The 15,784-nt window shown below is 37.3% G+C and overlaps 1 protein-coding gene across 1 annotated transcript in view; it reads right to left on the reverse strand.

Annotated features, from left to right (window-relative positions):
• Positions 1-2,997: 2,997 nt before the first annotated feature.
• Positions 2,998-15,784, reverse strand: part of elnb (elastin b) — a 35,158-nt gene continuing 22,371 nt past the window's right edge. Inside the window, exons 43-64 of the mRNA XM_037546104.1 lie at positions 15,349-15,399; positions 15,200-15,223; positions 15,051-15,110; positions 14,844-14,927; positions 14,007-14,033; positions 13,755-13,769; positions 12,544-12,591; positions 12,011-12,424; positions 10,831-11,007; positions 10,387-10,437; positions 10,132-10,179; positions 9,853-10,011; positions 9,251-9,289; positions 8,982-9,149; positions 7,503-7,562; positions 6,569-6,712; positions 6,430-6,483; positions 6,210-6,251; positions 6,012-6,071; positions 5,844-5,900; positions 4,985-5,035; positions 2,998-4,797 (exon numbers count right to left, since the gene is read on the reverse strand). Coding sequence (XP_037402001.1) covers positions 4,751-4,797; positions 4,985-5,035; positions 5,844-5,900; positions 6,012-6,071; positions 6,210-6,251; positions 6,430-6,483; positions 6,569-6,712; positions 7,503-7,562; positions 8,982-9,149; positions 9,251-9,289; positions 9,853-10,011; positions 10,132-10,179; positions 10,387-10,437; positions 10,831-11,007; positions 12,011-12,424; positions 12,544-12,591; positions 13,755-13,769; positions 14,007-14,033; positions 14,844-14,927; positions 15,051-15,110; positions 15,200-15,223; positions 15,349-15,399 — 1,880 coding nt within the window. The 3' untranslated portion in view covers positions 2,998-4,750. The remainder of the gene's footprint in view (positions 4,798-4,984; positions 5,036-5,843; positions 5,901-6,011; positions 6,072-6,209; positions 6,252-6,429; positions 6,484-6,568; positions 6,713-7,502; positions 7,563-8,981; positions 9,150-9,250; positions 9,290-9,852; positions 10,012-10,131; positions 10,180-10,386; positions 10,438-10,830; positions 11,008-12,010; positions 12,425-12,543; positions 12,592-13,754; positions 13,770-14,006; positions 14,034-14,843; positions 14,928-15,050; positions 15,111-15,199; positions 15,224-15,348; positions 15,400-15,784) is intronic.

Genomic DNA, 15,784 nt, shown 5'->3' on the forward strand with positions numbered 1-15,784 from the left:
TAGAACTGAACAGGCTGCCTTTGTTACTGTGCCTTTAAGGCTGATGTTAGATTCATCAGCTGTGTTCTGATTGGCTGTCCTGTACTGTGCCACATTCAAAAAGCATGCAGAGCAGAAACATTCCTTATAACTTCAATTGGGCAGGGTTAAACCACTGTAGGTTAAGTAGATGGCTATATTCAAGTGATTTGAATCTTGTTACTGCACTGAAACAGTGATTTCAAATTGGGCTGTTTTTGCAGCATAGTTTCCATGTATGGACTGTATGGACTGGGTGGTGATTAGTATGTACTGAAACTCTAACAGTGTTTACATATTATATCAAACACTTTCATTAAAAAGTGAGTAAAATTCATTTTTCCATTATATGGGTCCTTTTATGTGTGTAAGCAGGAGTAACTGTCTTTATCTAAACACAGACAGTGGGCTGTGCATGAGAATGAGGAAGTCACACTGTTCTGACTTAATACTGCTTCTCATTCTTTCTCTGACACAGACATTTCAGCAACATTGCAGGTCCTGACTGATGCAATTGTCTAACTGCATTGTCAAGAGGGAGTTCAAATCCCTGTGAGGTCTTAGCCCACCATGGTCAGAAGTTCAGACTGAGGATGTTGTGTGATGTGGGAATCGGTGTAAATTGGTGAGGAAATTAAGTAAAAATCTGCCAAAGAATTTAAGCAATTACAGCCTATTAGGAGGCAACTATGTTCACTTTTTTGAGCGAGCTCCACTTACTGTTTTGTTGACCTAATCTATTCGGTTTTTGTAAAAGGAGAATGTTTCATTAAATTAAGAGAAAACTAAAAAGATATGCAGAAAGTTGGACTAAAGATTTTAAGTCAACCTGACTTTTGATGTCTACAGACTAGCTCCTCCATCTTTTGTTACATGATATATTTATAGATAAAAATCCCAAATCATTATTTCAGTAAAATAAATAGCAATGCATGCATAAAGTGCTGTGCATTTAGCAGCATTAGAGTAAACATCCCACCACCAAAGAATCTATAGTCTATTGAAAAATCTATCCATATATACACATTTTGCTGCCAGTAAATGGTTTAAATTAAGTTTTTCCTTGTATGACATCCCAAGTGACCACTCCCAGTCTTATTCTCATATTGATGGCCATCATTTACATTCCCTTTGTTTCCTAACTGAAATGTGAAAGTGATGTCAAAGGTGTAGATGTTTCTTTGTAACTATAATAATTAGTCCATTGAGTGCTGAGGTTAATTCAATCCAATCATCCAAAGTTATACTGTAATTTCTTATACACCTCTTATTCTTATTTTAGACCAAAGTTTCTCAGTCCAGATCTCATGTACCTCAGGCCAGACCAGGTTTTTGATTTGTTCCACCTCTTCACACATGATCAGCTAATATATCTAAGCCATTTGAGCTGAAATAGAATAAACATGAGGACTGGCTGAAGGTCTTCTTTAGAGCAGATGTGATTGCCCAAACCTTCAGACTCTGGCACAGTGGCTTCTGGTCTCACAGACCTTGGACCTGTCCCTGCTGAAAAAATCAGTACTGGTTTATGCTGGCCTGGTGCATGATCATGCTGGTTGACCTGCACATCAGCATCCAAAACACAATAAATGCTGATTTTGCTCTTTGTTCTAATAGATGTTCTGTGATGTTCACTGAAGGGCTCTACATCATTGTGTGGGATCTGCAGGGCAACATAGCTGCAAGCATATAAAAAGCACTGATCAAATGGCTCTTCATCTTAGTTCACTTCCACCAGCAAAATCTGCACATTTACACATGAAAATACTTTATTCAAAGATATTCTTCTTTTGTCTAAATAATAAAAAAACAATCCATGCTGGAAATATAAGCATAGACCAGCACAGCTGGCCACCAGCAAAAAAACAGCATATGTTGTGTTATGGATGTTGATATGCTGATGACCAGCACGACCAGCATATTGCTGTTGTTGGAACAAAACCTGGTATCTCCAAAATATTAACTTTACAGGAGAAGGGAAAATAGAGAGTAATTTTGGATTGTTTTGATCATTTATTTCATCATGAAATTTATACACAATGTATAGGGCAAATTTTCAAATTATGTCAGAACCTGAAAAACAACAAAAATAGAGTTTTTGTTCTGAGAGCAGCAATGTTGTGTTTTGGAGGCTGGTAGACTGGTCACCCAGCTTAAACATGCTGAGTTACCAGCTGAAACATCACTAGCCCAGCATAAACTAGCATAGACCACCTTAGACCAGCATGAAATGCAGGCTGGTCTGTGCTGTTTCCGTCAGACAATAATTTGTATTTATTTTTTGGCATTCTTTCTGTTTCAGTGTGTGATCACATGTGTTTCCCTATTGGATAACTCAATGAGCAAAGTCTACTGAAATCTGAATCTCAAGTGGCCTCTCTAGAAGTTCACAGAAAGTCGGCATGTTCCCCTTTACGGCTTTCTCAGTAACGTGCATGTTAAGTCTGCATGTCTGCAAGTCCAAAAAAGACCAGAGATTTAGAATGGACAAGTGTCACTCTCAGAGAAGAACCATACCTTTTATGGTACAAACGCTGTCATTGTGGTGGAATCCTCAGGAATACGTCTCGAGTACCTTTAGTTAGGTAAAATTTAGGTACTTGGCTATAAAAAAGGAATAATGCAGCTTTCCTCTGGGAAACTGAATACTGTGTACTTTTTCCACTTACTCAGGGTACACTATCAGGGGGTAAATTTGAGGGTACATTTACAATATTTCTACCTTGGAAGACTAAATTTTATTCTAGCAGTGTAATAAACTACCATTTTTAACTATATTGTTATTTGTGCTTGTAATAAGAATTTAACAAAAAACAATCTGTCAGTAGTGTGCAGGACATCTGCAATGCTGGTAAGCTAAACCTGTGGGGAGAGCCCCATGTTTGTACTCACGTCCAGAAAAAGCACACAAAAATATTTTGTAATTTATTTAATGAAACAGAAAAAAATGCAACATAAGAAATCTTAAACATCATAACTTTCAAAAAGCTCAAAATCTGAAGCGATATTCAAAGCAACAACAGCACAAAGTGAAAATCAGAAGGTAAACACAGCAGTTCTGCTGGAAAGGGATATTACTGACTGCCTGCACTGTCATTTCCATGACTTCAGGGCACAATTGAATTTAGATCTCCACTTATACAAATACAAATACGCAATTCACTTCAAAACACACTAAAAATTATACACAGAGGTGTCGGTCAGCAAAGAACAGGAACTCACACATTAATAAGGTTAAATGTATGGATACTGTGGGGGAAAAAGGTTAAAGGGCTAAGTAAGGGTTAGAAAAAGAGTCTTACTGATATGGGAAACTAGAGGAGAACTGGTTTGAGCTCCTGAGGTATCATGGCAACTTGTAATCCTCAGTGTTTTGGAAATACAATGCATACAGCAGAAAATACTCTTGTTGGTAAGATGTTAATAAACGTGTCCAAAATGCACACAATATTTCTAGAATTCAACAGTTCAGATGAGCAATTCGCCAACATACACTCATGAACAGGCCATTATAAGCCCCTTTTGACAAAAACAGTGTTGGGCAGTGTTAAAACAGAAAAAGCAAGCAGTCACAGTAGATGATGAGTATGTGAGAAGGTGGCCTGAACCACTTAGCTTAGTGACAACTGCATCTCATTATCACAGTTCATCTCTCAGGAACAGCAACATGTCCCTAGACAGTGCATTTGAATATACAGCTATTGAAATGATAGTGACACTGAGCAGAAAACAAGGCTGTCAAACCTAGATGTGGGAAGACAAACACACAGAGGTAAACACGTAAAAATTCTGGTGCTTTGTGTAGATGGTGGTTGAAACAAAATGGCTTAAACTGTGTCAACAGTTTATGAAAGCCACCAAGACCTTTTACAGTGATAAAAAAGCAGAAGTGGGTAAAGTAGCCCAATCCAGTACTCAAGTAGAAGTAAAAGTACCTTAGCCAAAAAAAAAACAAAAAAAAAAACAAACCCAACTCAAATGGAAATCACACTTTAATTACAGGAAAATGAGAATTTTGTCTTTTAAATTATATATGATGCTTAATAGGACCAGGGACATAAGTGTCTTGAGTACACTGACTTCCCTATAGAACTGCAGTGAAACTACTTCCCAAACAGCAAGACGACAGCAGGCCACATTTCCTCATTCACTTGCCACTCACAGTCCAACAGTTATTTATCCTTTGTTTAGTAAATATTTCTAACAGCAATATGATAATGTTAGTTATACAGCTATAAAAATGTAGCACAGTATCAGCAACAACATTCCTTATAGATATACTTGAATTGTAGAAAAGGTAGTGTCATTTCAAAAACACACCGTAATAAAGTTCCATTGCAATTTTTCTTGAGTACATGTAACTGAGTTACTAACCCACCTCTGATATGAAGTAGTGACACCCTTAGATGAACATTAAACTACTGGATAGTATTGAAGAGGTTACTTCCTCTTCTGGTGTGCTGAAGTGAAATCCGTAATGATGTGATGTGTAAATTAAATAAGGGGAGCTTACACTGTGCCGCTGAGTGCACGGGGAAACGCACACTGCACACCTTGGATCCTTGAACCTAATCAGACAGTGTGCAAAGTAACTTGAACTCTTCTCTCTTAAGTTACAGAACACATTTTGCTTGGATTTTTTTGTATTTTTCCTGCTACTAATGCAAAAGTGCATTCGAGATCAGGCAGTAGCACCACTGGTTTATGAGGTCACATCTCTTCTTCCCGACGCTCACTTTCTCCTCCTCCCGCAGTATTTGCCTTGGCACCCAGTACCCCCTGTAGTCAAACACACAGCTGAAGTGACCAAATGGAAACATTCTTTTGGCTCTTTCTAATAGCTGTATACGTGCTTAGTAACATGACTAATCATCCAAATGAAGAATTTGGAAAATAGTAAAGCAATAGGAAAACAATGTTATCAATATATTTTTTTAAATCATGCATTTATAAACATGCACTGTACCTCGGTACCCTCCTAAAATGCCTTGGAGAGCTGCATATTTGGCTGCTTTGGCTGTAGAAGGCATAGACAATTCAATAAGTGTATAAAAGATCCAGTTTTCAAAAGCACAAAGAACATTCCATAGAAATTGATTAGTTGTAGCTGCACCAATTACAGACATTGAAAGAGCAAGCGATTTGACATGAATGCACTTTGTTCGCAGACTTTTGTCATCTAGGTCTCAGGACAGAAGCATACGCAATGTGCAACATGCCAGTAGTAAAATTTGATTAACATATATTGAATTTGGTTAAAGTTCCCCAAAAAATGTTTTACATACAGTACTGGGCAAAAGGTCAGAGACAACCTTTCTTGTGTTTAATTTCTACTCAAAATGGCAAAAAAAGTTACTCATTTTTCAGTTGATATTTACAAGAAGATTAGACAGTAGACTTCAGTGTGCACTAGGAAGGGGAAAATGAAAGGAAAATAAGTGGATAAGTAGAATAAAAAAAGATCAAAAGATAAAATAGGACTCTCAACAACATTGCAAGACTTGGTAGACCAACCAAAACCACTTAAAGCTTTCATCTTTGAGAGATTACTTGGATCATGAGAAGCACAAAATGCAACCACCTTCTAAGACTGAACTTTGGAGGTGGAGATTACTTTTAAAATCTAAAAGCAAGTCTCCCAAAAAGACAGGAAGCTGTAATAAAGGCAAGGGCCATTTTGACTAGAAATTGGACAAATGACTTTGGTACAGCAACCTATATACACTGATTTACAGTTAAAATACCATATATTCTTGAATATGATAAGTAGATCATTGCTTCATTACTTTATTTCATCTGAAATGTGGAACTGAGGAAAGCCCTACATTGTTGAGGTGTAAGTGGTGCACTTCCAGCTCCTCCTGGTCCAGCTCCACCATAGCCTGACAGGAAAGAACAACAAGGCATTTAATGCATTTCTATTGTTTTAGAACTCATGAGCTGTGGCCAGATGTCTATGATTAAAAACATGCAGAGTGAGTAATCTTAATTACCTGGGAATGGCTGCTGATAACCACCAGGACCACCCCCACCATAGCCAGGCAGTCCACCTCCTGTATGAGTATTAGGCATTATACTTCCATTACTTTACAACCTATCAAGCCACTGTATATGTGCAATAATTACAACTTTTTAATAGAATGCATTTGCCTGTAACACAGCAGAAATGGAAAATGTGAATAATGTCTTACCTGGCTGGTAACCTTGACCACCCAAGGCACCTGTGCCATACCCTGTAACACAAGAGAGAGGCAACATAATAGAACTGGATCTTTAATATCATACCCAAGATATCCTTATATGTCCTTCACTACAGTTTGTTTAGCATATATTTGTATTAGTTATGCTATGATAAGGATTTGGGGTGTATTCCTTGAATAGACAATAAAGTACACAATAAATAAGCAGCACCTGATTTTCCAGGCTTCCCAGCTCCAATACCTGCACCACCTGGGTACCTGAGGCCTAAAAACACAAAAACATTGACAGTTTTAAGTCTTACTTCACAACAGTGCTGTTTGGCTTGATCTTCTCAAAGTTGCAAACATACCTCCACCAACTCCAGCTGGGCTTCCAAGTCCCCCTCCTATTCCTCCAAGTCTTCCTCCTACACCTCCAGGGCCTCCTCCTGCAATCCCACCTGCACCTCCAGCACCAACTCCGATGCCCCCGGCTCCACCCAAACCACCATATCCTGTAAAAAGAGACAAGATGCTGAAAAGCTAATCATAATGATCTGCATTATATAGCTATGATAATTAAGAGCTGGTGAAATTATGAAGCATCTGTTTGTGTCGGTCAAACACACATTACACATGATTTATGAAATTAAGATTTTTTTTGTTATTCTTGGATTTATATTCCCACTGAAAAGTAATTAACCTGATCAAATTAAGTGTTAATTCTATTTTAACAGTTGTCTTAAATGTTTTGCTCCAGATGCAAAAACACAAAAAGAACAATAAAAAAAAAAAGTCATCAATAAATAAAAATAAATCAGCCCATCATGAAACTGTAAGGAAATTCCTAACTTTAGGAACCTGTACTACCACAGTGTTCTACTGCGACAGATTTTCTTTATTTCCATGTGTCCATCACTCATCGATTTTTTGCCACTGAAATCTAGTTTGGAAATTCATTTGAATCATGAAAGCCATCGTTAGTTGTTATATTAGTCATGTCATGGTGTGTTTAATGTGTGTCATTCTTTTCCATGTACATATGCTGTCTAGTATGTCTTATTCTGCCTGACATACCTAATCTGTCTAATATGTCCCTTGAAATGACCACAGATGGAGATTTTCACTGAGGTGTCAAACAGCAAGCATTTAAGGAACACCAGAGTGGATTTAGTTGTGAAGTTATACTTTAATTTGAAAATATTCAAATTCATACAACAGTTTTGTTTCAGAATAAATGTATTTTCGACCACAGACAGAGGAGAACCATCATCACAACTGGGTGGGTATTCAAACAGGAGGCACCTGATTTCCCAGGCTTTCCAGCTCCTACTCTGAGTCCTGCTCCCCCTGGGTAACCCAAGCCTGAGAGGCAAAAAAATACACAAATCTTAGACAATATTACAGTTCCATTTCAAATATGACTGAATGATGTAGTGTATGTAAAGGTGATTTTCCTGATCTCTGCTCTTCACATTTTTTAGTTTTTCCTGTTCCAGCACACCTGATTCAAATAATAAGCAAATTAACAAAATCTTGGTGTGTTGCCACTCACAGACATGGCCTTAAGAATATAAACTTTTTGAAACAAGCATTTTTGTTGTAAGATTAATTCATAAAGAGACTATAAGCTACAATAGATTTAAGAAACTAGGCACCAAAAGCTATATCCAGATTTATTAAATATTTCTCTCATATATTCCCATGAACAAGAATGAATAAATGATATACTGTAATTATCTATAGTGGAGTCCAAATGTCTGAGACCATATTTGAAATCTGGAATTTATTAATGAAACAGAAAGTTTTAGAATTTAGAAAGCAATATGAAGAAAAATATTCAAGATTCTGGAAAAATTCTGTCTAGGTTAAAGTTTAAAAATATCCACACGTTCTGCCTCAGTCCACAGATACAAAACAGCCCATTCTGAATTCCTTGTTTCTGTGAGGTCACAAAAACCAACACATTTACATAGATCAATCTAATCAAGCTACACCACTTTAGCCCAGCCCATTCACAATGAAGTTAGTAGGAAGGTTTCAGGCCTGATTGCTTTTGGAATGATGCACAATGCAGGGCAGTCAATCAGAACAGAGCTTATTTACATATATCCGTCTTACAAACACAGTAACAAAAAAAGCCTGTTGAATTCTAAGGGAAAAAGAGAGATTGGAAAATGCATGTGCATAAATAAATAAGGACTGTTTCTGGTACATAAAACCACACATATGTTAATAATGTACTTCAGGGATAAAAAAATAAATAAATAAGATAAATGTAGGATGTAGGTTTAAGCAAATTTGTGATATTCACCACATTAAGTTACATGTTTACATGAGCTAAATGTAATCTATTCATTGGCTTTTGTACAAACTCCATGCCAACTCAAGCACATGCTATCATTATAGCAACAGGGGGACTTAACAAATGCTAAGGAATTCTGAAACTGATAACAGTGATATAATATAAATATTTCAAAGACTATGTTTTTCTTACCTGCCTAATTTATTAGGCCGATAATATAATTTGTAATTAATCATTTTGTATTAAATTAAAAAAAAAAAATCACTAGTGGTCTGAGACTTTTGGACCCCATTGTATACAAAATACATTTTTGTCCAGTTATCGGTCTCAAGATTACATCACAACTTTTGAAACACAAGGCATCTTGAATAATAATTTTATTATAACTTTGGTCTTCATGCTCACAGCCATGTTCATCTAAACTTCTGAATGGTGATTCTGAATGTGTGGAGAGTACTTTAATTATTAATGTAATATACCTCCACCAAGACCACCCAGTCCTCCTCCAACTCCACCAGGTCCTCCACCAATGCCTGCTTGACCTCCACCAATTCCTCCTGCACCACCACCAACACCTCCAGGCCCTCCTCCTACTCCTCCTAGGCCTCCTACTCCACCAACTCCACCAGCTCCAACTACTCCATAGCCTATTTTCACAAAAAAATAGCAGCTGTGTCACAACCTAACTGCATTTGAATTTTTTCTTTCTTTACCATTAGCATATAGAGTAAAGATGCTAACAACATACTTTTAGGAGGTATCCCAGTTCCAGGACCATATCCAAGACCTATAAAACAGATCTTTATTAGTAGCTACAGATACCACTGGAATATCATGGCTTGTAATCTTTGTCAACAGTAAGTCTGTATCTAAGTAAGGATGGTCAGTTCCATTAGTTTTCAGCAACAATGGGTCTCGAATAAACAAGTTAAAATCCATCTGTGCCTCAATCTGAAGGTGGCAATTCAACAAAAATATTTATTTTATTGCGTTTAATCCAATACGGTGGTTCCTCCTGTGTACTGGAGTTCCTGTATTCAGTGTATTTTTTAACCCAATTTTCCTCATGATTCTTCTGAGACACGTGAAGCCAACCACTGCATCTTTTCTGCTGCTAATGCAATGTCAATGTACAGCCCAACATGCTTGAAGGAGAAGGCTAATTGTCTATTCTATGACATCAGCTAACAGACACCTGCATTAGGTAGCATTGTGCTCGGTGAAGAGGGGAGATGGAGAGTGTGTCCAATTATGCTCTGTTTGATTGCTGTGGCATCACTGAATTGTCGTGAGAGTTTTACAGCCCTATTTCATATTGTATTTAAGTTATGCAACACTGCACAAACTCACCGCCAGTTCCACCAGGCCCACCTAGTCCACCAGGGCCTGTCCCATAGCCACCCGGTCCTGTTCCATAACCACCAGGTCCACCTGCAGTACTGCCTGGGCCTCCAGCACCACCGAGCCCCCCAGCACCAGCCCCTTCAGGTCTGCCTAGTGCTCCATAAGCTGAGATCAATGTAAGAGTACAAATTACATCAAAAGTATATAAAAACATTCAGATCTTCATAAATAATGAATTTTAGATTAAACTGTTTGGATATTCCGTTTGGAATTTTGTAAGGATACCTTTTCCTTGTTTGCTCCCCACAGCAGCTCCACTAGGAAACCTTAGACCTGGAAAATAGCAGCGAATCTATAGGTCACTTCAAAACATTCACTGAAAGATTGCATAGAGACTAGAGGTCCTATTCCGAATTTCTAAAAACGAAGGAGAACAGTTTTTAAAAAGGAGAACTCCTGTCTCCTTTATGCTTTTTACTGTTATTCAGAAGGGCTTTATGATATGTTGACTTTTATACAGAAAAGGTCATGAAAACTTACCATTTATTGGCAAGAATCCTCTGGAACTTAAACTTCCAGTTCCTCCATAACCTACAATCAGAGGCAACATCTTGACAAGAAGAATCAAACTGTTCCAACACAATAACTGATTACATCATGTATATAAGCTTTACATATTCTATAACAGACATTCTTAATTGTATTTTAAGACTGTGCGATACAGCATGAATTTTGATGACTAAATAATATTTGGCTTTTTAGTTATATCTTAAATGTAGTGAGTCACAATTGGCCTGATAATTTTCAAACAGATTTCAGATTTTTTTAAAACATCTTGGGGCGGTTAACTAGCTGCAGATTAAACCTAAGCCAAAGACTAAAAAAGGTTGCCATTGTAATCTAGTTTAAGACTAGTTTTTTTCCTTGAATGAGAAACTGGGCTATTGTTAGTGTAAATCACTGATCAGTTAATGGTTTGCATACTTTTAGCAAGTTTCTGTGCTCCAGTTCCTGTTCCTGCACCTCCTGGAAGGAGACTGCTGCTTCCAGGCAAAAAGCCAGATCCTGCTGTCAATCCAGGTCCTCCAACTCCACCTGGGCCTCCAGTGCCACCGATGCCTCCAACACCAAGGAGTCCTCCTCCACCTGGACTACCATAACCTGAAGCCAGACCAAAGTAAATTTTTTTTAGTATTGGGTAAAAAGCAAAAATACTACAAATATTAAAGGAAAAGTTACACAGAAGCTTCAAACGATTTTTTTTGTCCACCCTTTTCCTTTATTACAACTTCCATTCTTTTCAGGAGACTTGCTTTCAGTTTTCAAAGAAATCTGCAGGGATATTTTTCCATATTTTCAACGTTTAGTCTTAGAGGTTACTTACATTTTCTGCTTCTTAAGATCCAAACACATTCTGTGGTGTTGAGAAAGAAACTGCTCAGAAAGAACAGCAGTAGTTCTTTGTATGATCTGCAATTTGTTTTCCTTTATTTTTCCTTCTCTCAGTAAGAGCAGCTACACAATCTTTCAGACTAATAGCACTGAGTTGTCTTCTCACAGTAGAAGGATAGACAAAAACACCTGTGGATTTTTTTAGCTTTAAAACAAGAGTGGAGCTGTGTTTTCTCCCAACTCTCAAAGATGAAACATTTAAGCAGTGTTTATCTGATGGTGACTGTTTTGGTGGTCTACCAGTTCTTGCATGGTTGTTAGGAGTCCCATGTTTTTCTATATCTTTTAATAAAAAATGTTTTACCTCATTTTCTTCTGACTTTGCATTACCTTGTAACTAATTTCCTTGGAAACATCATTTGAAATATTAATAACTTGTACTTGATTGCAATTTTGACTGGGAATGAACTTAATGAAGGGTGGTCTCTGACTTTTGCACAGTGCTATAAATATATATTGCTGTTGTCGGAACAAAACCTTGAATCTCCATTTTTGATGTTTTTCAGTTTTGACACAATTTGAAAATACCCAAAATGACTGAAAAAAGTCTGGTTCCTTCGACTTACATTAAAAGTAAAGTAGTTTCTTTCCTTCCCCTGTAAAGTTTGGACATACAAGGTTTTGTTCCAACAACAGTGATATGTAAGATGTGTGTAATGCAGTTTAATTAAGTACATTTAAAAGAGAATTTGTAGATAAAGTGATTAATAACCTTTGGGTGGTTTAACTGTTCCAGCTCCAACTCCACCTGGGCCAGCTCCAACCCCACCTGGTCCTCCTCCAACCACGCCTGGACCACCTCCAACGCCGCCTGGGCCACCTCCAACCCCGCCTGGGCCACCTCCAACCCCGCCTGGTCCTCCTCCAACCCCGCCTGGGCCACCTCCAACCCCGCCTGGGCCACCTCCAACCCCGCCTGGGCCTCCTCCAACCCCGCCTGGGCCTCCTCCAACCCCACCTGGGCCTCCTCCAACCCCGCCTGGGCCTCCTCCAACCCCGCCTGGTCCAGTACCAGTTCCACTAGGCCCTCCACCAACACCACCAGGCCCAACTCTAGTTCCATGTGGTCCTCCACCAATAGTGCTTGGAGTGTCCCCGCGTCCAGCTATTACACCACCTCCAGCACCTACAGTACACATGACAATTCATTGCATGTTCTGGTATCACTGAAACTAACAAACAGCAGTGAATTAATTAAATGCCATATCAAGTATTCTGAAACTGTGGTAAAGGGGCTTGGAATACCTGGAGGCTTTAGGGGTTTGGCTCCTGGTAGACCTTCACCAACTCCACCTGTGCAAGACCACATTCAGTTTACTCAATGATACCTCACAGGAAAATCCTGATCATAACCATTTTTACAAATGGGTTAATAGCTGTAGATGTATGTATAACCACTGGGATCTCATGCACTTTAAAAAAAACATTGGATTTTTTCCACAGCTTCACATTGTCAATAAAAACCTAAATATACAAGAACATTTTCCTTCAGATTCTGTGCAAAACCTTTGTGATTCTAATGTGTGATATACAGGCAATAAGTATCTATGCAAAAAGCTACTGAAGTGAAGTTATGGGGCTCACTACTTCTCCTTTTTGTATCTTTCACAAGAACAATGAATACCCAACAACAGCATCTAATGAAGAGGTTTATGTGTTAAACAACTATTAAATCTACCCTCAGATACTTCTTTAATTATATAATGGAAATATACAGAATGTTAGTCATTAATTTTAATTGTCATAACTTTTTTCAAAATGTAAAAATTTCCAGGTTTAAATGAAAATAAAACACATTTTCAGTGTGGTATATATATATATATATATATCGCTGTTGTTGGAAGAAAATCTTGTACCACTTTGATTAAGGTGAAGTGGAATATTCCACAGGACCAGTATATGTTCAGAAAGGTCCCTACATGTAAATGCCATCTTTACAAGTGTGGATGCCATTTTCCATGTTGCAGTTAACTTAAATGTTTACATCAAAATGATTATGCCATACTTAAACTTTTGTTAATGTGATAGAAATATCTGCTGTAATCAAAAGTGTGGTAGCTCCTCTTACTTTTTGGGAGCTAATGGCAGACATTAATTTTGGCCCATAAGATTGACACTGCCATCAGTACCAATGCCAATGGCAATACTTATACAAGTGCTGCCCCCAAAATCATGATCAGTCCCAACACCAATTACTGATGAAGTGGCCATGACCTGAAGTGATAAGATTTAAGACTACTTAGGAGCAATTCTTACTTAGAATTGTTAGTGAGTTAGTTTAAATGAAATGTTTAGTAGAAGAATATGATATAGGACAAAAAACAATAAAGGAGTGAACATCTTGAGAGAACTTGAATGAATGCACCTTGGAAACCTGAGAACTTCATGCTCACCACCAGGGGGAGCCCCCCATAGTTTTTGAGAATAAACAGTGAACACTTAATACTGATACTTACCCACACTTGGTCCAGCTATTAAAACAAAAGGGGAAAAAGAGTCAGTACACATCATGTATATGCGTGTAAGCTTGACTCAGTGTGTTTTCTTCACTGCTACCCCTGTGCAGCCATATTTTAGCAAAATTTTGGCATAGAAATTGTAGAGTTTGAACCACAATCAGTATTAAAGATCTCTTTCTGTGACATGTAGATGTTGAGAACTTGTAAAACCTCTATTTTTATTTTTATTTAGATATAAGAAAGTCTTACTTTCTGGTATTGGCTCTCCTGTTCCACCTGCAAATGGAGAAAAGCCCACAGGTAAATCTGATAGAAACAGGCAGATTAACAGATTAACAATATTTTATTAATCTTCTCCTTAATGAAGATTAAGCATCAAAACTGGAACTGAACCAGCTGAACCATCTGAAATATGGGAAACAGAAAACTATCAATATTTGATCAAGAAGCTTTACAAAACACATTTTAACTGAGATAAGTGTACATTAATTTATACTTTGAGTGTACACATTATATGACCATTTCCAAGAAATACCTATTATTGCTAGAGGTTTCATTTGAAGAACATATCAAATGAAGATACTATATGTGGTCTAGAATGTTCAGATCTTTTCCATGTTAATATATGCACTACAACATCTTCCAGAAATGGAATGACTCCTTGAGCATTCTCTTATTACAATATCACTGCAGTCTTGCCTCCTGAATGATTCATGGTTCACAGATAAAACTTTACTTAAACTATGCTGAAAAACTGACATATGCGGTCATAAGTCATTGTTCAGTGCTATAACAATGTCATGTTATTGTTGCCAGTAAGTATACTCTAGTTATCTGTCACAACATCAAATATTATGACATTCTTCTGACAATTAATGGTAACAACACTGTTACACTGACAAAGAAAATGCCAACTGGTGGTAAACTGTGATAATAGAGAACTTGTGCTTCAGGCGTTCATAATTTAGAATGTATAGATTTTAAGCCTGGCTGTTCAATTTTAGAATTAGTGTAAATCAGAGCAGGATTTAATTTTCGCACATGACTATTTAGCACCAAAAAACATGAGCATATGCAAAATAATACCTGGCTTTGCTCCAGCTACGATGGGTATTCCTGTCCCAGCAACCCCACCAAATCCATCTCCTTCAACGGGTCCACCAGTAACACCTACATTAATAAACATGAGGAGCAAATGACTTCAGAAATTCATAAATCAAACTACTTAAAATGTTCATACTGTATTAATTAATGTTTATAAAAATATTATTTTAGATGGTGACTTGCTTCTACCGTCACTTGGGCCACCTCCAATGGAACTTCCAGATCCTTCTATTGTTCCACCTGGTTCTCCTGTATGATTGAGATGAATCATTTTAAGTCATTGGTATAATGGTTGTTAGGGAATGAGGACAGGAAAAGACACTGAAGTAAATTCTTACCCAAATTCGGAGCTTTAGTACTGCCTGTGTAGAAAACAGCAAATTCATAAAACAGCCTTTTAAGTTTAGCTTCACTTTTGACACTGCTGTGGCAATATCTTATGAGTATAACTGTACTGTGCATGTCAAGTCTTTAGCATGTTACTAACCTGGTTCATCTCCAGTGACATTGACTGACACAGCTGTTGCACCAGGTACAACTTAACAAAGAAATAAGAAAGACAATTATAACGTTGCTGCATACTCATATAAAATATTGTCTTTTAGGTTTTTTTGTCTAAGAGTTAAATTTAATTTCATTTATTTTTTTCATTTAGTTTTATTTGCTTTCCCTCTAATATCAGGCCCTATACATTGATAATCATGAGGTACAAATTTGGTAGCTCTTAAAGAACTTAAAAACATCCAAATGTCTGATTTATTAAATATCTTAGTTAGTGCATTTGTTATTCAATATATGCTAGGGGTGGCGATATGACCAAAGTATTATATAATAACTCCTATAATTTTTTATTATACTAAATCCAGTTAAAGAGAACTAAATGTATTCTCTTTGCAATGCAGTTAGTCAGTGTTATTTAAGTG

Source organism: Pygocentrus nattereri, chromosome 16 (assembly GCF_015220715.1).
Source record: "Pygocentrus nattereri isolate fPygNat1 chromosome 16, fPygNat1.pri, whole genome shotgun sequence".
Classification (NCBI taxonomy): Eukaryota; Metazoa; Chordata; class Actinopteri; order Characiformes; family Serrasalmidae; genus Pygocentrus; species Pygocentrus nattereri.